Source organism: Phyllopteryx taeniolatus, chromosome 13 (assembly GCF_024500385.1).
Source record: "Phyllopteryx taeniolatus isolate TA_2022b chromosome 13, UOR_Ptae_1.2, whole genome shotgun sequence".
Taxonomy (NCBI): Eukaryota; Metazoa; Chordata; class Actinopteri; order Syngnathiformes; family Syngnathidae; genus Phyllopteryx; species Phyllopteryx taeniolatus.
Window position 1 is genome coordinate 21,947,618 of NC_084514.1, and position 19,801 is coordinate 21,967,418.

A 19,801-nucleotide genomic window follows, 5' to 3' on the forward strand; every position below is an offset into this window, starting at 1 on the left:
CAAGACAAGCTCCTGTCTGGCTGTGGAGGGAGTGAACCTCGGAAAAGCTGTAGGAAAATTATTCTTGAAACATAAATCAATAAGTCAATTAAATATAACCATCATCAAATACATTACAACAGCACTGCACAACAGAATGAGTTAATAAAGGCTTTGTTAATAACTTTCGTAATACATTTTCTTCCCCAATATAATTAAGACACAGCAAACAATCAAGAAGTGGGTTATTTTTTTCGGAATAATGATGATTTAAAATAAAGAAACACCAAAAACAAAAATATCCCAACTCTCGACTGGCCTTTTCTCACTTTACTGTCCATTTCAACACATTTCATACCACACGCAGGCGCACTTTGTAAACACTGCACTAAGCACAAGTACAGGAGCTGTAAAGATTATTGTGCACTTTCTGGTTGTCTGTACATGAAGTGAGAAAGTGGCATGCTAGAAATTACACCTTTGTCCACCCATAGGGTGTTTTTTTTTCTTCTTTTTTCCCCCCAGCAAACTATCAATCCTCACTGTAGTTTAAGAGTGGAGTGCTGTAATCTGTCAGTAATAATGAAACACTTTTTTTTGTTTACGCTTCTCTACAAAGCAGCCGCCATAGCACCAGAGTTGGCCTTGAGGTGGCATCATTGAGAATGGGCTTCATTGCCAGAGTGGATTCAAAGTACATTAGTTGAGGAAAACTGTATGGGAAAAAAAAAAAAAAACCAAAAAAACCGAGTATTTGTACTTAATAGCCATTTAAACACTTCATTTGTCTCATCATGTCAATCATGGATGAAAACTTACTGTCATAAAAGTACTGCGGTAGCTATGGCATAATTACAATATTTAACATATCTGATTGTCCTTCGCGTTTGTCGATTTGGGCGCTGCATGACGCCACATACACGGATCCGCACACGAATTGACAAGTGTAATCCGGTCGCATGGTGACGAAGTTCTTCCCCCCTTCCACAAAAATACAATCGATCTTTTTCATTTCCGTATGGGACATTTCTTCTGACTTGCTCTGTCTCTCGTTGTCGTCATGGCAACGCAAAGCTGTACTTCTGTTGCACAATTTACAGTGGAGCGGGCAGCGGCTCGTTTGAAGTATTTTGAAGAAAGCATGTCACAGACATTAAGACATGCGTAATATGTCTGCTGGAAAGTGATGATTTTAATACATAAACAAGACATCCAGTCAGTGATATCAGATTATTTTGTTTGTAAATGTGCTTTCTCTTTCATTGTTACTTATGGCAAAACTAAAACAATGTTGAGATGGGTTGGCAGTGTTGGCTTTAAACATTCCAAATTGGGATATTGTGAATTAAAAACATAAATAGCAAAGAACTTACACAATACAGTGGAACCTCTAAAGTCACTGTCGCACAATTCAGACGTTTTACTTGAATTTCCCCCCAAAAATAGTCGGACAAAAAGACTATTCAGGCTGGTACACGCATAAAGACAATCGGGCTGTTTTTGTTCCAATTCTTCGCCCTCCCGACCAAGCACGTCAAACGCAGGACAATCTTATGTCTTATAAGATTATCCTAAAAGATTGTCCTTGGATCAGAGGTGTGTTAAGAGTGGATTCGTCCCAATTTTAGGGTCCGAAACAGGTCGGGTCCGGGAATATTAAATCACGAACATCTTCAATATTTATGACCAAAACTCTTCATGTGTGTGGTGAAAGAGGACGTCTCCCAGAGTTATGATGCCGTGAATTGTGACATGGAATGGAATGTAACCACTCAAAAATGGGCCCTGCAAAAAAACTAAACATAAAACAAACAAAACAAACAAACAGACATGTCCTAGCCAATGTCAAATTTTGTAAAAAAAAAAGTGGGTTCACCAGATCTCGCTTATCCAGGCTCCCTTGTACTCATGGTACCACGGAAGTCCTGACCGCCTCTCCGTTTAAAGGGTTAAGGCTCCCCGTTGTCCATGCGAGTTACACAATGAACCTTAAGTCGGTGTCGAGAAAGATTTGCCAAGGTTCTAACAGCCACTTATGAAACTCCAGCCCAGTTTTAGTTAGCCCACACCTCGACAGAGTCACCTTAGCAGATGCCAGGCGAAGGTCTAACCACGTTTCTTTAAAGCTGCTCCTTCTCTTAATGATCTATTGCAGAGGTGTCAAACAAATTTTTGTCACGGGCCACATTGTAGTTTCGGTTTCCCTCCCGAGGGCCGTTATGAAACCATATCAATGTTTCATCGCCTGATCATAGTATTAAATACAGACAACAAATTAATCAAAAACTAGTTTTGAAATCAGATGTCAAGAATAGTAGTTTGTTCAGCTATTGTTCAAGTTACTGTAAAGAGGGTTTTGGTTACAAAAAATACTTAAAATATGTCAACCTAATTATTTTTTATGTTAGACAATTGAAATTTTGGTACGGATTTTAGCAAGTATCATGGAAGTTGATGCACATGATTTGCTTTTGCGGGCCACATAAAATGATGTGGCAGGCCAGATCTGGCCCCCAGGCCTTGAGTTTGACACCTGGGATCGATTGCTATTGGTACTGACCTAGGCTATTCGATGGCAGTCGTCGTACGTCATAATCCTTATGTGTGTGCTTTCCTGTGTCGGGATTATCGGAGCACTAAACACACGATACGACCCAAACTGTTAAAAGACTTTTGTCTTTATGAGTTGGGGTGAGGTCTTTCAAAGATTCAAAAAAAAAAAAAAACAAATTTAAGATTTGACAAATCTTTATGTGTACCAGGCCTTGGTGTGCTTTGTTTTTTTCTTTGGCTTGTGTGTGTGCTTTTCCGGTTTGTTTGTGATGCTGCCGCAGAAAAGTAAGTGATGTGACTAAACGTTATGATCGCCACCAGACTGGAAATAGTCGCAGTACACATCTCTCTCATGGTTGCAAGTTACAAGTTAACAGTAATTTTAAAATCAGAAAAATGGAATGTGAGGTACATTTTCTGTGGGCGTCCACCTTCCAAGCACAAGCAGTAACCTGGATCACTTGTCCAGTTAAAGGTGATTACAAAATGTTTTGACACTGTAATATTAACAGCGGTTAACTTTGATTTAAACCCATATGAGGTGCACATCTTAAAATGTTACATATAACTGCTTGGGAAACCAATCAGAGGTTGGGCAGCATGTTGGAACATATTGTGTTCAACCTTAAGAGGTTCCACTGCAGTTCCGTTAATGATGTAAAGGCTTTGTACGTGTTTTCTCTGAGAACAATATATTATATTTCTCTTTTTCTGGTTTCAAATTAATTTGACTGGAATTAAAAAGTGAGTAGTGGCTCCTTCAGATTTATCACCAGCAGCCTGGTTCACCATCTTTTTTACTCAATGCGGATGACAACAGTGTGCAAAGTTAGTGGTCATATTCTTGTGTACGTTTGGGATGCAGTTAGGACTCTAACAGACTGTGCCAGCGGCAAACCTGCTGTCCTCTGGACTCTTTCATCAGAGTCCAGTGGGAGAGCTCTTCCTCCCCAGAGCTGTTGAGCCCAAGTGAGATCCAGCCAATCATCTCCTTGCGTTTCATACTGCGCTTATTGTAGACAGAGAGGATGAGTGTTACATCCGACAACTGGAAAAGGGCAACCTGGAAGACAAACGTCTCTTTGTAGGTCGGGTTGGGTTGGCCTCGACAGATAGATGTTTTACACTTGGACATCTCGTGGCCAATGGAGTTCAGTAAGGTCAGCTTAACATATGTGTCTGAACAAAGAACAAAGAAACAAAGAAGTGCACAATTACAGGTCGACGTCACTTTTACAGATATATGCAAACAAATATTCACTGATAACTCATCTGACTAAATTGGTAATTTGTGCAAAATCATTATGTCTCAATTGCCTGAATGACTGCAGCAACTGCATTAAAAGTAAGACATGTTTTTCCCCCAAAATCCTTTGTTCTCTGCAACGCCACAGCAGTTTGTCTGAGATTACTACTATAGTGGATGTTTTTCTCCTGCTCAAATGCAAACTGTTCCTCATAACAAAGATGAGAACTCAAAGGGCACAAGAAGCAAAATGTAAAATGGACTGGAAAAATATACCACTATGTCTGCTTATTGGAAGAGTATGAAGGTCTTCTGATAGTTTAAAACATATATGTCAAACTCAGGCCCGGGGTCCAAATTTGGCCCACGATGTCATTATATTTAGCCCGCAAGACCATATCAAATGTGTATTAGAGCTGGCCCGCCAGTATATAGCACAACTAATGCGCCACTAATATTACAAATCCCAGAAGGCTTTGCTAGTGTGTTGGCCCGGCGAGTGCTCCTTCCCTTTCTGTTGCAGTCGTTAGCAACTATGCTACCAGTCTCCTCGGGCAAATTTACACTTCCCCTTCCCAAAAATGGCCAAACGAAAGATGGAAAACAGGTAAGTTCCAAGACAGTTGGGAGGCAGATTGTCTGTACACTAAAGTAAAAGATTTTTTGTCGTGTGCGGAGCAACGTGGCTGTAACAAAGAATATAATATAATTGAATTCATGTTTTCTTTTTGTTTTTAATGCCCTTTATCAACTCCTCGGCAGGGACTGTTAATAGTTTGAAGTTTGGATTTTTTTTGAAGGACATTCTTATTTTTTGGGGTTGTTTTGTTGTTGGCCTTTGAAAAAACATTTAGAAACAAAAGAAAGGTAGTTGGAGATAAATAGAAGATGGCGAGACAGAAGAATTCATGTTATCTATTTAAATACAAAACAACAAACAAATAACACTGATGTCTTTTATCGCACATTTTATTTCTCGTGATTATAATATTAAAGTTTGTTTATTCCAGATTCAGTGTTTAAGGAAACATTTAAGGTTGTAGTCATATGATAAACTTGAATGCTACATTTCTGCAGAGAAGGGAAACATGCACACTGCAGTGATTTTTCATTAAATATTGAGTTTGGCCTGCGACGTTGTCCCAATTTTTAATTTTGGCCCATCGTGAATTTGAGTTTGACAACCCTGGTTTAAAAGATTCATGATAAAAATATGACATTAGCGGTGACAGTCCTGTCAAACAACACTGACCATGCAAACAAGGTCACATGGCCAAGAAAATATATATTGCTGGGTCTGCTAGAAAGTTATTATGTGTTTATATTGAATCACAAATGATTTGTCATGTCTGGGTTTTTAGCATTGTTGTTGGAAGAAAAGCTGGTGGGTAGATTTCTTAAGTGGCTTGTGTGCTATCATTTTTCTTTTCCATATATAAATGCACACATTACTGTGCAAGTCTTACGTAACCACTAGCTTTTTTTGTTTATCTGAACTTTTTGTAGAGGAATCCCACCGCCCCAAAATGTAACAGTATTCCCACGATGTCATCCTCCATTGAGGAAATGAAGAAACAACTGTGGTTTTTCACTGTCAACCTTTTTGAGAGATTTTGTTACAATCCAGCGAAACCAAGGTTGAAATTTTTGACCATAATTCCAATGATGGCAGGCGTCTGATGACTCCCATTTAACATGAGCGTAAATGTTAACGGTTTACTCTGAACACAGCCACATCCCATTCATAAGAGGGTGTGCACAGTTTTGCACCCACATTATGTCTTTTTTCTTTGTTTTCTTACCCTTTTCAGTTTACTTTAATGGTGGAATATTTTTTTATACGATTTATCTAGATTTTTTTTTTGTATCACACAAACAGGGATTTGAACAGGGATGTGTAGACTTTTTATATTCACTATATAGTGACGCCGCACATTTGAATGAGCGCAAACGAGGCAGGAGTGAAAGTAAATGAGATAATCACAATGGCTGTGAGTGTTTCGCCCCTCATCTACAACTTTACTCCACAATAATACTGTGTATTGCACTCCTTATCTAGGAGGGAGTCAACGGAATGAATAGCTGAAGCTTTCATGCCATCGAGTGCCAGCTGCCTTCCAATGCCTCGCTCACAGCACTGAAGGATACATTCAGTTGCTCTCTTTGACATAAAAGCACTGTGGGAAAAAAATAGCCTTGATTTCTTTTTTGACAGCTGCTGAAAGGGTTCTGAAGAGCTGTGGATGTCTTAAGTGGTCAGTAGCGGCAATGCAAGGCACTTTGGTATTGTTGCTGAACGAGAGGGGCTCCAACTGATGATTAACTTGACGCGCAGGCTTGCTACTGTTTTGAAATTATTCAAAAAAGAAGCTTTAAAATTGCTTTGCACCATTCACCAGGCTGCTTCCCCTTTTGTAATTCACTCGTCCTACATAAAGATTTTGCACAAAGATATTTTTTTCTGTATTGCCAGATGTGACTAGTTCCTAGATTTAAAAAGAGGACTACACAATATTCTGAAGATGCTATTCAGGAGCATACAAACAATACAGTGCCACTGGTTCTCATTTGTCACATTCAATGAACCATATTGATTTATGAGATGAACCGAGAAAAACATGAACAGTAACGCTCCACATAAATACTACAGGCCTGTTTAAGTTTAATGTGCATTATGCACAACTGAAAAATAATACAATTACAGCCAAAGCATGCCAGAGTACACAGCTAAGCCTCAATCATCGAGCAAACTGGATTGAACTAGAGTGAAATATCTAAGTGAAAAGGTTTCACAGGCATGACAAGGACACATGGAGGAGATACCAAATGTCAGTGAAGGAGGTGGCTACATTCAAGGAGGCATTGAGGTTTAAAATGAGCTGTTGTCTTCATGGATGAGTGGGTAGTTAAATACTTCAAACTTTTAAAATGTGGACCCAACTCAGCAGTTTTACAACGTTGGTTATCAGATCCATTACTTGCTTGATTATCTACATCCATGAAGGCGTATGAAAACATTGAAAGGTGTGTAATTTGAAGCAGGGCTAGACACTCACCTCTGATAATATAAACCTGTCCACCTATCAAGTGTTTTAGACAACAGAACAGCCCATCTGACAACAAGGGTTGGGCAGCAGTAAGAAAAACAGTGAACCAAGGTGTCAAATACAGTAGGTAGTATAGGATGACAGAATTTTAGGCCAAGACAAAAGATGCAAGGGAAGAAAAACAGGGTAAAAAATTCCAGAACATGATAATGTTCATAAGAGGACGTTTCAGCTTGAACATGCTGCTTAGACTTCTGACTTTGGAGCCCAACGAGGAAATTATATAAAACAGGGAAAGACGGAAAAATTATGTACATGGAATGCCTTAATAAATGACCATAAAGCTATCTCTTCACCACAACAGTCTGATACAGCGACCACATCACTACGGATGCAGCACTAATCCATCTGTTGATATCGCACACCATCCAACCCTCACTTGTGACTAAGAACCCACCAGGGGCAGACTTTGTTCCCGACCCAGTGGACGACCCAATGTCCACACAGCCAAAAACCTTTTCCAAGTCCACAAAGCACATGTGGACTGGTTGGATAAATCCCATGCACCCTACCCTACAATATCCACCTGCTTTAGGTAGCTACTGAATACATGTATAGTGTAGTATGAATATTCCCAAATTGTCGACGTTGGTTTTAGGAGGAATGCCGTTTTTTCTGTTACCCATGTGGGATCTTTAAGCATTAAATACTAGTGGTGTCATGATTAATTCATTTTATCGATGTATTAATTTGTATTCCTACGATACGACTGGATCGATCTGTGCTCAGCAAGTTAGCCATCCGGACAGAAATATATCTATTTAAATCATTTTACAAGGTAATCAATCGTTTGTATCAATGCTGGGAAACAACAGGATTTAAGAACGACAAGATTTATATGGAGATGTGTATGTGTTGTATGTCCAAGAAAAACACTTGTAAGTCCTTTTACTTCGCTTGATTTTTCATTAAGGACACGGCAGTTAGCACTCACTGTCAAGGGTAATTTCCTCATCATTTATGATCATCATCATCATCATCCCACATTCACACCTACGGGCAATTTAGAGTCTTCAATTAACCTACCAGACATGTTTTTGGGATGTGGGAGGAAACCGGAGTGCCCGGAGGAAACCCACCCAGGCACGGGGAGAACATGCAAACTCCACACAGGCAGGGCCGGGAACTGAACCCCGGACCTCAGAACTGTGAGGTCTGTGTTTGTATTATTAACATTATTTCTAAAAGATTTTCCTCATGAAAAGCCATTAATATTTAACTGTTTAGAACAAGGCGGCACGGTGTATGACTGGTTAGAGCGTCAGCCTCACAGTTCTGAGGACCTGGGTTCAATCCCCGGCCCCGCCTGTGTGGAGTTTGCATGTTCTCCCCGTGCCTGCGTGGGTTTTCTCCGGGCACTCCGGTTTCCTCCCACATCCCAAAAACATGCCGTAGGTGTGAATGTGAATGCGAATGGTTGTTTGTTTGTATGTGCCCTGCGATTGGCTGGCAACCAGTTCTGGGTTGTACCCCGCCTCCTGCCCGATGACAGCTGGGATAGGCTCCAGCACTCCCGCAACCCTTGTGAGGATAAGCGGCTTTAGAACAAGAGTTCTCAAACTTGTACACCACACAGGAGAGATACCAATTTTCTACTTTCTATTGTGAAATCTATTTTCCGGGTAAAAAAATGAGTCAACAATAAAATCATTGCTGAAATAAATTAAATAACAAGTTGCTGTTTTTCCCCTTTGCTTTATTGCAAAACAATAAAATCAATCAACTTTTATCAATCAGACTCATAGTCCATTAGAAAACACATACAGTACAGTACAATGAGACACATAAAAGGAAAGTACATCAGGAAAACCTTTATATTTAATGACCATAATTAGTTTTTACCTGATTCCCTTACAAGAAACAATAAGAATCTAAGAAATTTCACGTGCATTGTCCAGGATGCAAATATTTATTTCACAGTCACACTGGATGAATCTTTCACTAAAAAGTTACTGAATCGATTTCAAGCCATTTTGTCCTGCAGTTCCATTATAGTAGCCTGGAGGGCTCTTTGCGTCCTCTCTCTCCCCCCCCCTCCCCTCTCTGTTTTCAGCACCTGTCTCCAATCAGCCTCATCACCACCGGTTTTTAAGCCTGCCTGTTCCAGGAAATCCTCGCCAAAGTATTGCAGCCTCTCCTCGCGGTACCACAGCCCACCTTATGTCAAGTAAGCTCTACTGTTCCTCGCTTCCCTTGTTAACTCTTGTGTCTCCTTGTTCCCAGTGCTCCCCCGTGTTCCTGACCCACGTCATACCTGCCACCAAGCCAGCCGCCTGTTCTGTCCATTTCCTGGCGCCTGTCCACGCCGCTGTTTGCCAACACATCCAGGACCACCTCCATAACCTTTCCTCAATAAACTGTTCATCATTTTACATCTGCCTCCGCCTGCACTGGGGTCCAGCTACTCCCCACACGTGACGCAGTGAATCGTTTCAGATCATATCGATCAAATGAACCAATATCATCCTTGAACTGAACTGGTAACCACAAATTGTGATACAAATTGAATCATTGCTAAAACTAATTGTTACACCCCTATTAAATACCTAAAAAAAAAAAAATGTCAATACTTACTGGGTGGCTTATTGGTTTCTAGGTTCTTGAAATGGATTCCTTTGATGACCTCCACAGAAAGATGTCCTGTTGTGGCATTGTACACCAGGCCCACAAGAATCTCTGGTGTGGAAGTCTGACTGACAGATGGGAACGATGAGGCGCTTTCACTGCACGTCATATCTGAGAGACTGATTTGGGAATCAGCACCCTGCAAGTTTTAAAGGATTTAGATTGGTCACTCATCTAAATAATTGCACAATATAACATTATTCTCTATTTTATGCAGAAATAACAAGATCATAAACATTTTGTTTAACACAAATTCCAAAATAACTACCACTAGTAGTTATAGTTTTAACTATAGAAAGTCTGCGATTGGTTGGCTACCAGCCCAGGGTGTAAAAGTCAGGTGGGCTAGGCTCTAACACACTCATGACCCAAATGGGGATACGTGCGGTATACAAAATTGGTGAAGGTCTCGTTTCATTCGCATTATCCATCCATCCATTTTCTACACCGCTTATCCTCATTTATACAACCCCAATTCCAATGAAGTTGGGACATGTTAAACAAATAAAAACAGATTACAATGATTTGCAAATCACGTTCAACCTATATTTCATTGAATACACTACAAAGACAATATATTTAATGTTCAAACAGATAAACTTTATTGTTTTTAGCAAATAATCATTAACTTAGAATTTTATGGCTGCAACCCGTTCCAAAAAAGATGGGACAGGTGGCAAAAAAGACTGATAAAGTTGAGGAATGCTCATCAAACACCTGTTTGGAACATCCCACAGGTGAACAGGCTAATTGGGAACAGGTGGGTGGCATGATTGGGTATAAAAGGAGCTTTCCTGAATTGCTCAGTCATTCACAAGCAAAGATGGGGCGAGGTTCACCTCTTTGTGAACAAGTGAGTGAGAAAATCATCGAACAGTTTAAGGACAATGTTCCTCAACGTACAATTGCAAGGAATTTAGGGATTTCATCATCTACGGTCCATAATATCATCAAAAGGTTCAGAGAATCTAGAGAAATCACTGCATGTCAGCGGCAAGGCCGAAAACCAACATTGAATGCCCGTGACCTTCGATCCCTCAGGCGGTACTGCATCAAAAACCAACATCAATGTGGAAAGGATATCACCACATGAGCTCAGGAACACTTCAGAAAACCAATGTCAGTAAATACAATTCGGCGCTATATCCTTTGGTGCAACTTGAAACTCTACTATGCAAAGCAAAAGCCATTTATCAACAACACCCGGAAACGCCGCCGGCTTCTCTGGGCCCGGCTTCATTTAAGATGGACTGATGCAAAGTGGAAAGGTGTTCTGTGGTCCAACGAGTCCACATTTCAAATTGATTTTGGAAATTGCAGACATCATGTCCTCCGGGCCAAAGAGTTAAAGAACCATCCGGACTGTTATGGACGCAAAGTTCAAAAACCAGCATCTGTGATGGTATGGGGCTGTGTTAGTGCCAATGGCATGGGTTACTTTACACATCTGTGAAGGCACCATTAATGCTGAACGGTACATACAGGCTTTGGAGAAAGATATGCTGCCATCCAAGCAACGTCTTTTTCAGCAAGACAATGCCAAACCACATTCTGCACGTGTTACAACAGTGTGGCTTTGTAGTAAAAGAGTGTGGGTACTAGACTGGCCTGCCTGCAGTCCAGACCTGTCTCCCATTGAAAATGTGTGGCGCATTATGAAGCGTAAAATACAACGGAGATCCCGGACTGTTGAACAGCTGAAGCTGTACATCAAGCAAGAATGGGAAAGAATTCCACCTACAAAGCTTCAACCATTAGTGTTCTCAGTTCCCAAACGTTTATTGAATGTTGTTAAAAGAAAAGGTGTATCACAATGTAACAAAGTGGTAAACATGACCCTGTCCCAGCTTTTTTGGAACGTGTTGCAGCCATAAAATTCTAAGTTAATGATTATTTGCTAAAAACAATAAAGTTTATCAGTTTGAACATTAAATATCTTGTCTTTGTAGTGTATTCAATTAAATATTGGTTAAACATGATTTGCAAATCATTGTATTCTGTTTTTATTTATGTTTAACACAACGTCCCAACTTCATTGGAATAGGGGTTGTATATACTCATAAATCAGGAGTGTCAAACTCATTTTTGTCACGAGCCATATTGTAGTTTTGGTTTCTAATTGCCTCCTCATATTATCACATAGACACAACAAATGGATAGATAACTACTTTTGAATCAGAACTAAAACATAATAATTTGTTCAATGATTGTTCGAGTTACTATAAAATTGGGTTTGGTAATACAAATTTTTTTTTGCAATATCTCAACATTATTATTCCTTATATATGACAATTTGAATTTTGGGTACAGATTTCAGCAAGAATCATGGAAGTTCATGCACACGATTTGATTTCAGGGGCCACATAAAATAATGTGGCGCGTCGGATCTGGCCTCGGGCCTTGCATTTGACAACTGTGTCATAACTAATCATTAAACTTGTTTCCCTAAAAAATACATCCATCCATCAATCTTCTTCCACTTATCCAGATCAGGTGATGGGGGCAATAGTGTGGTACAGAAGTGGTGAAGATGGATGGATGGATGGATGCATGTATGGCTGGAACTTAATAAAAGTACAATAGTTATAGTTACATTCAACAGATAATTTACCTATACTTTGTATACCTAACATACTGGAACTGGGTGATTTGGAAAATTTTGACTGGGAGTTAAATGGTTTCCGGTACACTTCTAAACTCTGATGAAATTTCAACCAATTAGTATTCCTGTTGCATATTGTAATTATTGCTCCTACCGTATTCAGCATAATGTGAGATTATGAGAGAGCGAGAGAGAGTGCCTTTCCGAGCCCGCAACCTCAGTCACCCTGCCTCCTGTACAAAGAACCTCATGTCCCGCCACCCGAGCCCTACTCCGGGGACCTAGGTGCATGGAGCCAGTTTTTACTCAATTCCTCACTCATTTTCAACCTTCAACCATACAGTTATCCCACCGAACAATTCAAAGTAGGTTATGTCACTAACCTCCTCCGCGGCAAACCAGCTAAATGGTCCACTTACTTATGGCAAAACTCCTCCCTGGTACTCCACTCATTCGATTCCTTTTCCAACGAACTCCATAACGTGTCCGATCGCCCCGTTCAGGGAAAAGAAGCCACCCGTCGTCTCATCACGCTCACGCAGGGCGCTAAATCAGCAGGAGAATATTCCATAGACTTCCGGATATTGGCGGGTGAATGTGGGTGGGATTCAGAGCAGCTCAAGGATGAGCTAGCAGTCCTGGACGAGCCCTCCTCTCTCGAGGATCTCATCGGCCTTTCCTTCCATCTGGATAACAGACTGCGAGAGCAAACACAAAAAGCCCTCCCATTCCGAGCACCGCGCCGTCAGCTTCACTTCCGTCACTCCCCGTATCAGTGTCAGCGTCGTATCACTCAGCGGCTGTGTATCTACTGCGGTGATTCCGGTCACTTTATTTCCTCGTGTCCCCTCCGGCCAAAAGACCAGATTCTGCACGCTCTGACGTTCTTCATTGGGCTCATAACTCCAAACTCACTTGTCATCCTGGCATCACCCGCACCATTCAGTTCATCCGACAGCATTTCGGGTGTCCCAGCCTTGTTCAAGACACCCGGGAGTTCGGCCAAGCCTGCTCCGTCTGTGCCTGAGGGAAGTCTTCACATCTGCCCCCAGCTGGGCTGCTGCGTCCATTGCCTATCCCTAGCCGCCATTGGTCCCATATCTCTCTGGACTTCGTTACCAGTCTACCTCCTTCTGAAGATATCATTCTCACTATTGTCGATTGCTATTCCAAATCTGTCCATTACGTAGCCCTCCCCAAACTACCATCCGCCTTCGAAACTGCTAACCTCCTTGTCCAGCATGTCTTTAGACTCCACGGTATTCCCATCGATCTTGTCTCTAACATAGGTCCTCAGTTCTCATCCCTGGTATGGAAGGAATTCTGTAAAGCGGTGGGCGCAGCAGCCAGCTTGTCATCAGGATATCATCCGCAAACCAACGGCCAGACGGAGCGGGCAAACCAATCCCTAGAATCAGCCCTCAGTTGTGTTGCCGCACGCAAACCCCTCCTCCTGGAGCTCATTCCTCCCGTGGATTGAGTACGCCCACAACACTTTCACCAGTTCCACTACCGGAATGTCTCCATTCATGGCTTGCGATGGTTACCAACCGCCATTATTCAAAGTACAGCAGCAGGTAGTGGCAGTCGCCGCAGTCAAGAATCATCTCCAGAGAATCCAGGCAGTGTGGAAAGATGTCCATGCGGCGGACCGTCATTGCTCCCCGACGCCCAAATACAAGGTGGACCAATCTGTCTGGCTTTCTTCTCACAACCTCCCACTTGAAACTGAATCCTGTAAGCTCACTCCCCATTTCATTGGCCCTTTCCCAATTACCAAAATCATCAATCCCACTTCCGTCCAGTTGAAGCTTCCACAGTCCTTAAAGATTCACCCAACCTTCCACGTCTCATTGCTCAAGCCTGCCTCCATCTGTGCACTAAGGGTTAGGGTTGAGGTTAGTCTTTTTGCGCCACTTAGTTCTCAAATGAGCAGCCTTGGAAGAATAATGTGAAGACTAGAAAATACTGTCCATCAGAAGTTAAGGACTTCTTTAGCATCACCAAAAGCCTTGTCACTTTTTTATCAACATTAACAGCTCTATTTTTGTAAACTGCACAACGTGTGCCGGAGCACCAATGGTGGTGTATCTGATTTTTGTGCAAGCGCAAGGCTCGCCACCATGTTTACAAATTTGGCAGACTGGCCTGCGTCACCCCTCCTGGAGCTGTCACCTTATCGTGGTGGAGGGGTTTGTGTGTCTGAATGATCCTAGGAGCTAAGTTGTCACCCATGACAAACTGGTCCTAGGTGAGGGACCAGACCAAGCATGGCTCAAAGAACCCCTTATGATGAGAAAAACATTCGGACCTCTTTTACCGTCGCCTGGACGCGGATCACCAGGGCCCCCCTCTGGAGCCAGGCCTGGAGGTGGGGCTCGATGGCGAGCCCCACTCATGGAGCCCGGCCAGGCACAGCCCGAAAAGCCAACGTAGGACCCCTTTCCCATGGGTTCACCACCTTTAGGAGGGGCTAAAGGGGTTGGTTGCAATGTGAGCTGGGTGGCGACTAAAAGAACTTGGCGGCCCGATCCTCTGCTACAGAAGTTAGCTCTAGGGACGTGTTACGTCACCTCTCTGGCAGAGAAAGAGCCTGAGCTGGTGTTCGAGGTTGAGAAATTCAGACTGAATATAGTCGGGCTTGCCTCGACACACAGCTTGACACACATTCTGTGCTCATCATGGATTGTCCTTAACGAACACCATGTTCAGACATCAGGGTGTCCACCTGAGCACTTGGCACCAGGACACCACCCTAGGCCGCAGTTCAGTGATTGCCTTTATGGTCATGACATTGGACTTGCGGCCGCATGTCTTGGACACTCGGGTGAAGAGAGGGGCGGCGCTATTAACTGATCACCACTTGGTGATAAGTTGGCTCCGAGGAAAATGCGGGTCTGACCTGGCAGTCCCAAGTGTATTGTGAAGGTCTGTTGGGCACGTCGCCTATCAGAAGGAGTGTGAACTCCCACGTCTAGCAGAACTTCGAGCACTTCCCGGGGGTGGTGGGGGACATTGAGTCCGAGTGGACCATATTCCGCGCCTCCATTGTTGAGGTGGCTGAACGGAGCTGTGGCTGCATGGTGGTTGGTGCCTGCCTGGGAGGCAATCCCCAAAGCTGTTGGTGTACACCAGCAGTAAGGGATGCCGTCAAGATGAAGAAGGAGTCCTATCGCGTCTTTTTGGCATGTGGGAATCCGGAGGCAGCTTATAGGTACCAGCTAGCCGAATGGAACGCAGTTTTGGTGGTCACCGAGGCAAAAACACGCGCGTGGGAGGAGTTTGGTAAGGCAATGGAGAGCTACTTCAGGGCGGCTTTGAGGAAATTCTGGTCCTCCATCCGCCGTCTCAGGTGGGGGAAGCCCTGTGTAAAGTGGTGATGGGGAGCTGCTGACCTCAGCTCAGGACATTGTGAGTTGGTGGGCCGATACTACGAAGGCCTCAATTCTACACACCTTTCTATGAGAAAGCAGAGTCTGGGGACTCTGAGGTAGGCTTTCCTATCTCCAGGGTTGAGGTCATCAAGGTGGTTAAAATGTTCCTCGGTGGCAGGGGCCTGGGGATGGATGAGATCCGCCCTGAGTTCTTAAATGCTCTGTGGGGTTGTCCTGGTCGACACGCCTCTGCAACATCGTGTGGACATCGGGGACAGTGCCTCTGGATTGGTAGACCAAGGTGGTGGTGCCCCTTTTTAAGAACTCAGCTGCCTGTCTGTCCCATCTGTATTCACTAACTCATCACATAATACAGCTTGGTGATTTTAATATTCACATGGACATCTCCAATAACAATTTCCAGTGAGTTCTCATCTTGTCTCAATAACTTTGGTCTTCAGTAATTAATTAACTTTCCCACTCACTGCAAAACACACATCCTGGAACTGGTAAGCTGTTCCGGTACCAATACAAGCAACTTAAATTCCGACTCACGCACCCTTTTCAGATCACATGCTAATGACCTTTTCTATAACCTAACCGTTTTCAAAATCAACCTCCCCCGTGTCATCTCTTTTTGCCAAATCAAGAACATTACCCCAGACACTCTCTTCACTTCTATCAACAGCCTCCCCATTTCGGAGTCTCTCTCGACCCCCAATGAACTGATTCCTCCATCCATCCATCCATTTTCTGAGCCGCTTCTCCTCACTCAGGTCGCGGGCGTGCTGGAGCCTATCCCAGCTGTCATCGGGCAGGCGGCGGGGTACACCCTGAACTGGTTGCCAGCCAATCGCAGGGCACATAGAAACAAACAACCATTTGCACTCACAGTCATGCCTACGGGCAATTTAGAGTCTCCAATTAATGCATGTTTTTGGGATGTGGGAGGAAACCGGAGTGCCCGGAGAAAACCCACGCAGGCACGGGGAGAACATGCAAACTCCACACAGGCGGGACCGGGGATTGAACCCCGCTCCTCAGAACTGTGAGGCTGACGCTCTAACCAGTCGGCCACCGTGCCGCCGAACTGATTCCTCATTACAGTAATAATCTCCATCGTCTCCTCAAAACACTAAAATGCCTCGATCAGAAAACCTGACTCACTATACACAAGGACATGTACAGTCATCATCTTAAACACGACAAAGACTAACTCAAGCCAAATCTCCCTACTACACAACTCTTATCCGTAAAAATGAAGGCAACTGCAAGACACTAGTCTCCCTGCTTGGCAATATTTCACGCCCACCAGACTCCATTCCTTTCCACTTGTACTCATCTGTTTTCAGTAATTCCCTAATGTCATTTTCCAATGCAAAATTCAAAGTGATCCACCAGCAAATTCTTGCTGTCTTAGTCCATCCTCACTGGCTGGCCCTATCTTACCTGTCCTTTCACTTTCAAGTTTTACTCTGCCTTCTGCCTTGGACATTTCTGAAATCATCTGTTGCTCCAAGCCCTCCAATTGCCAACTTGACCCCCTTCCTATTCTGGTGAAAGCTTTCCTCCTGTCCCTGGTCCCCATCATAACGCACATCATCCACTCATCTCTCTCTACTGGCATTGTTCCCACAGCAAAGCCGGTTCAGATCCAAATAATTTCAATAACCTTCATCCCATATCCAAGCTCCACATTTCTCTCAAAAGTGTTGCAAAAGACCATCACTTCCCAGCTCCACTCCCATCTCACTTCCAATAATCTCTATGAACAATTCCAGTCTGTCTTCCGCCCCTTCTATAGCACTGAAACAGCACTCATCAAGATCACCAACGACCTCCTCCTGGCACCTGACTCTGGCCTACTCACCATCCTCATCCTCCTTTATCTGACTGCAGCTTTTGATACCATTTCCCACGCCATCTCCTGAACAAACTCCACCACATTAGCATTTCACACACACCCTTCCAGTGGTTCCCTTCTTACCTGTCTGGCCGCATCCAGTTTGTTGAAATTAAATCATTTAAATCCCATCCGTCCCCAGTTTATTCTGGTGTTCTCCACGGCTCTGTCTTGGGCACCCTCCTCTTTATCACCTATATCCTACCTCTCAGCAGTATTTTCAACTTCAATCCAATTTACACTTTCACTGTTACGCAGATGACACCCAGCTCTACCTCTCCACTAAACCCACCGCCACTCTTCCTCCTTCACTGACTGCTTATATGAATTCAAACTGGTTCTTATCAAAATTTCTACAACTCAACAGTGATAAAACTGCCAAAATTGACAGTTTTTCTATTAGACTTGATAATTCCTCTGTTTCCCACCCTTCGCTCAGGTTAAGAGTATGGGTGTCACCCTCGACAGCACACACTCCTTCCAAGCACAGATAAACAACAGCACCCGGTCTGCATACTTTCATTTTCACAGATCAATCGCCTATGTCCATCCATCACCCCCACACTGCTGCTATCCTTGTTCATAGCCTTGTCACTTCCCGCCTGGATTATTGCAACTTTCTCCTGTTTGTTCTCTCCCACAAGTCACTACAAAAACTACAGCTTCTCTAGAACTCCACTGCCCGTATTATTACAAGGATCCCCTTCACTCACTACATCAATAACTCCACCCCTGCAACAATTCCACTGGCTCCCTGTCCAATAGCGCATCCATTATAAAATACTGATCTGCACCTTCAAACCCATCAATAACCTCACCCTGCTGACCTCCTTCACATTACCATATTCCCACCCACTCTCTTAGATCTTCGTCCTCCAACCACCTCACCGTCCCTTCCCTTCTTCTGTCTACCGTGGGGGACCGAGTCTTCAGTTGCTCTGCCCCCCGTCTATGGAGCTCACTACCACCTGACCTCCAAAACACAGAGTCATTAGCCATCTTCAAATCCAAATTGAAGACACACATATTCCGGACTGAATAGTCACTTAAAATTTCCCATATCATTTGCCATTTTAATTTATGTTTTATGTTGTGTTATTTGTATTGTATTGCTTGATTTGATGTATCTTGAATGGCTTCAAAGGTGCCTATAAATAAAATGAAATATTATTATTATTATTATTAAGCTAGGGGCTTTATGTTAGGGTAATGATAATGTTAGTGATGTGTTGAAAGTACTTTCAATGAACATTTCTGTTGACAAATAAACATCTTGGAGTATCATTTCGAGAACTGTTAGCTACCTGCCAAACTAAACACTGCAGTGACTGCACATTCAGGGTGGAGTGAATACAAACAAATACAAAACAAATACTGCTAACCTTTGAATGCTTCAATGTGTGCCTATCTGACTGAAAAATGTGAACAGTTCACACTTGAACATGGAGATCATTGAATACCTCATGCACAGTAAATACGATTTTGGTAAGTTAAAGACAAGCTGAGAATAGACGAGAGAACTTGACACTCCTGGGGTCGTGAAAATCTGTAAATAAGACGTATCATTAACCCACAGTGTTAAAGCTGGGAGAAAAAAATTTAGGCTTATGGTCCGAACTTTACATTATTTCCCATGGGACCAAACAATGTTTTAAAAACAATTCCAATGTCAACCAGTCGGGGTGTAATGGTTTGTTTTGGAAACGATTCGATTCGTATCACGATTCGTGGTTGGGAATTCGATTCAAGGATGATATTGGTTCATTTAGTATGATAGGATCTGAAACAATTCAGAAGCTGGAAATAAATTCAGTAACTTTTTAGCAAAATATTCAACCAGTGTGATTGAGGAATAAACACCTGTATATTGGAAAGTGAATGTGAACTTTGCTAGATTCCTGCTGTTTCTTGTAAAGAAATCAGGTAAAATTAATTAAGGACATTAAATATAAAGATTTTCCTGATGTACTTGTATTTCTTTGCAATAAAACAGAAAACAGCAACTTATTGTTATTTACAGTACATTATTTCAGCTATGATTTGACTGGTTCAGCTCGTTTTTTTCTCGAAAAAAGATGTTCAATTGGTGTTCGAATGAGTGTCCTTGTAAGTGTCTCTAGTGTAAAGAGTCCCAAGCTGGAACCAAAGTTTGAGAATCCCTCTTCTAAATAGTCAAATACTAATAGCGAGAATCAAAGCACTGTGAGGTCTTCACGTTGGTAATCTTTTAGGAATAGTGTTACTAATACAGAGTGCTAAATAAATTAACAAACCTGCTCTTTGAAGTACATAGTGAGCCTTGTAAGCAGAATCCAGTAGTTGATGTTGTCTCTTGTTCTCCTCTTTTGTACCACAAAGTTGCCCACCTCACTCATACTCGACTGTTGTTCTTTCAAAAGCTACAAATATTTC

General features: G+C 42.7%; 1 protein-coding gene across 2 annotated transcripts in view; it reads right to left on the minus strand.

Annotated features, from left to right (window-relative positions):
- Positions 1–294: 294 nt before the first annotated feature.
- syt14a (synaptotagmin XIVa) overlaps positions 295–19,801 on the minus strand; it is an 80,728-nt gene continuing 61,221 nt past the window's right edge. Inside the window, exons 7-9 of one of the 2 annotated variants that reach the window (XM_061795141.1) lie at positions 9,460–9,649; positions 6,835–6,891; positions 295–3,711 (exon numbers count right to left, since the gene is read on the minus strand). In XM_061795141.1, coding sequence (XP_061651125.1) covers positions 3,398–3,711; positions 6,835–6,891; positions 9,460–9,649 — 561 coding nt within the window. In that variant the 3' untranslated portion in view covers positions 295–3,397. The remainder of the gene's footprint in view (positions 3,712–6,834; positions 6,892–9,459; positions 9,650–19,801) is intronic. The other variant, XM_061795143.1, reaches the window with a different exon arrangement.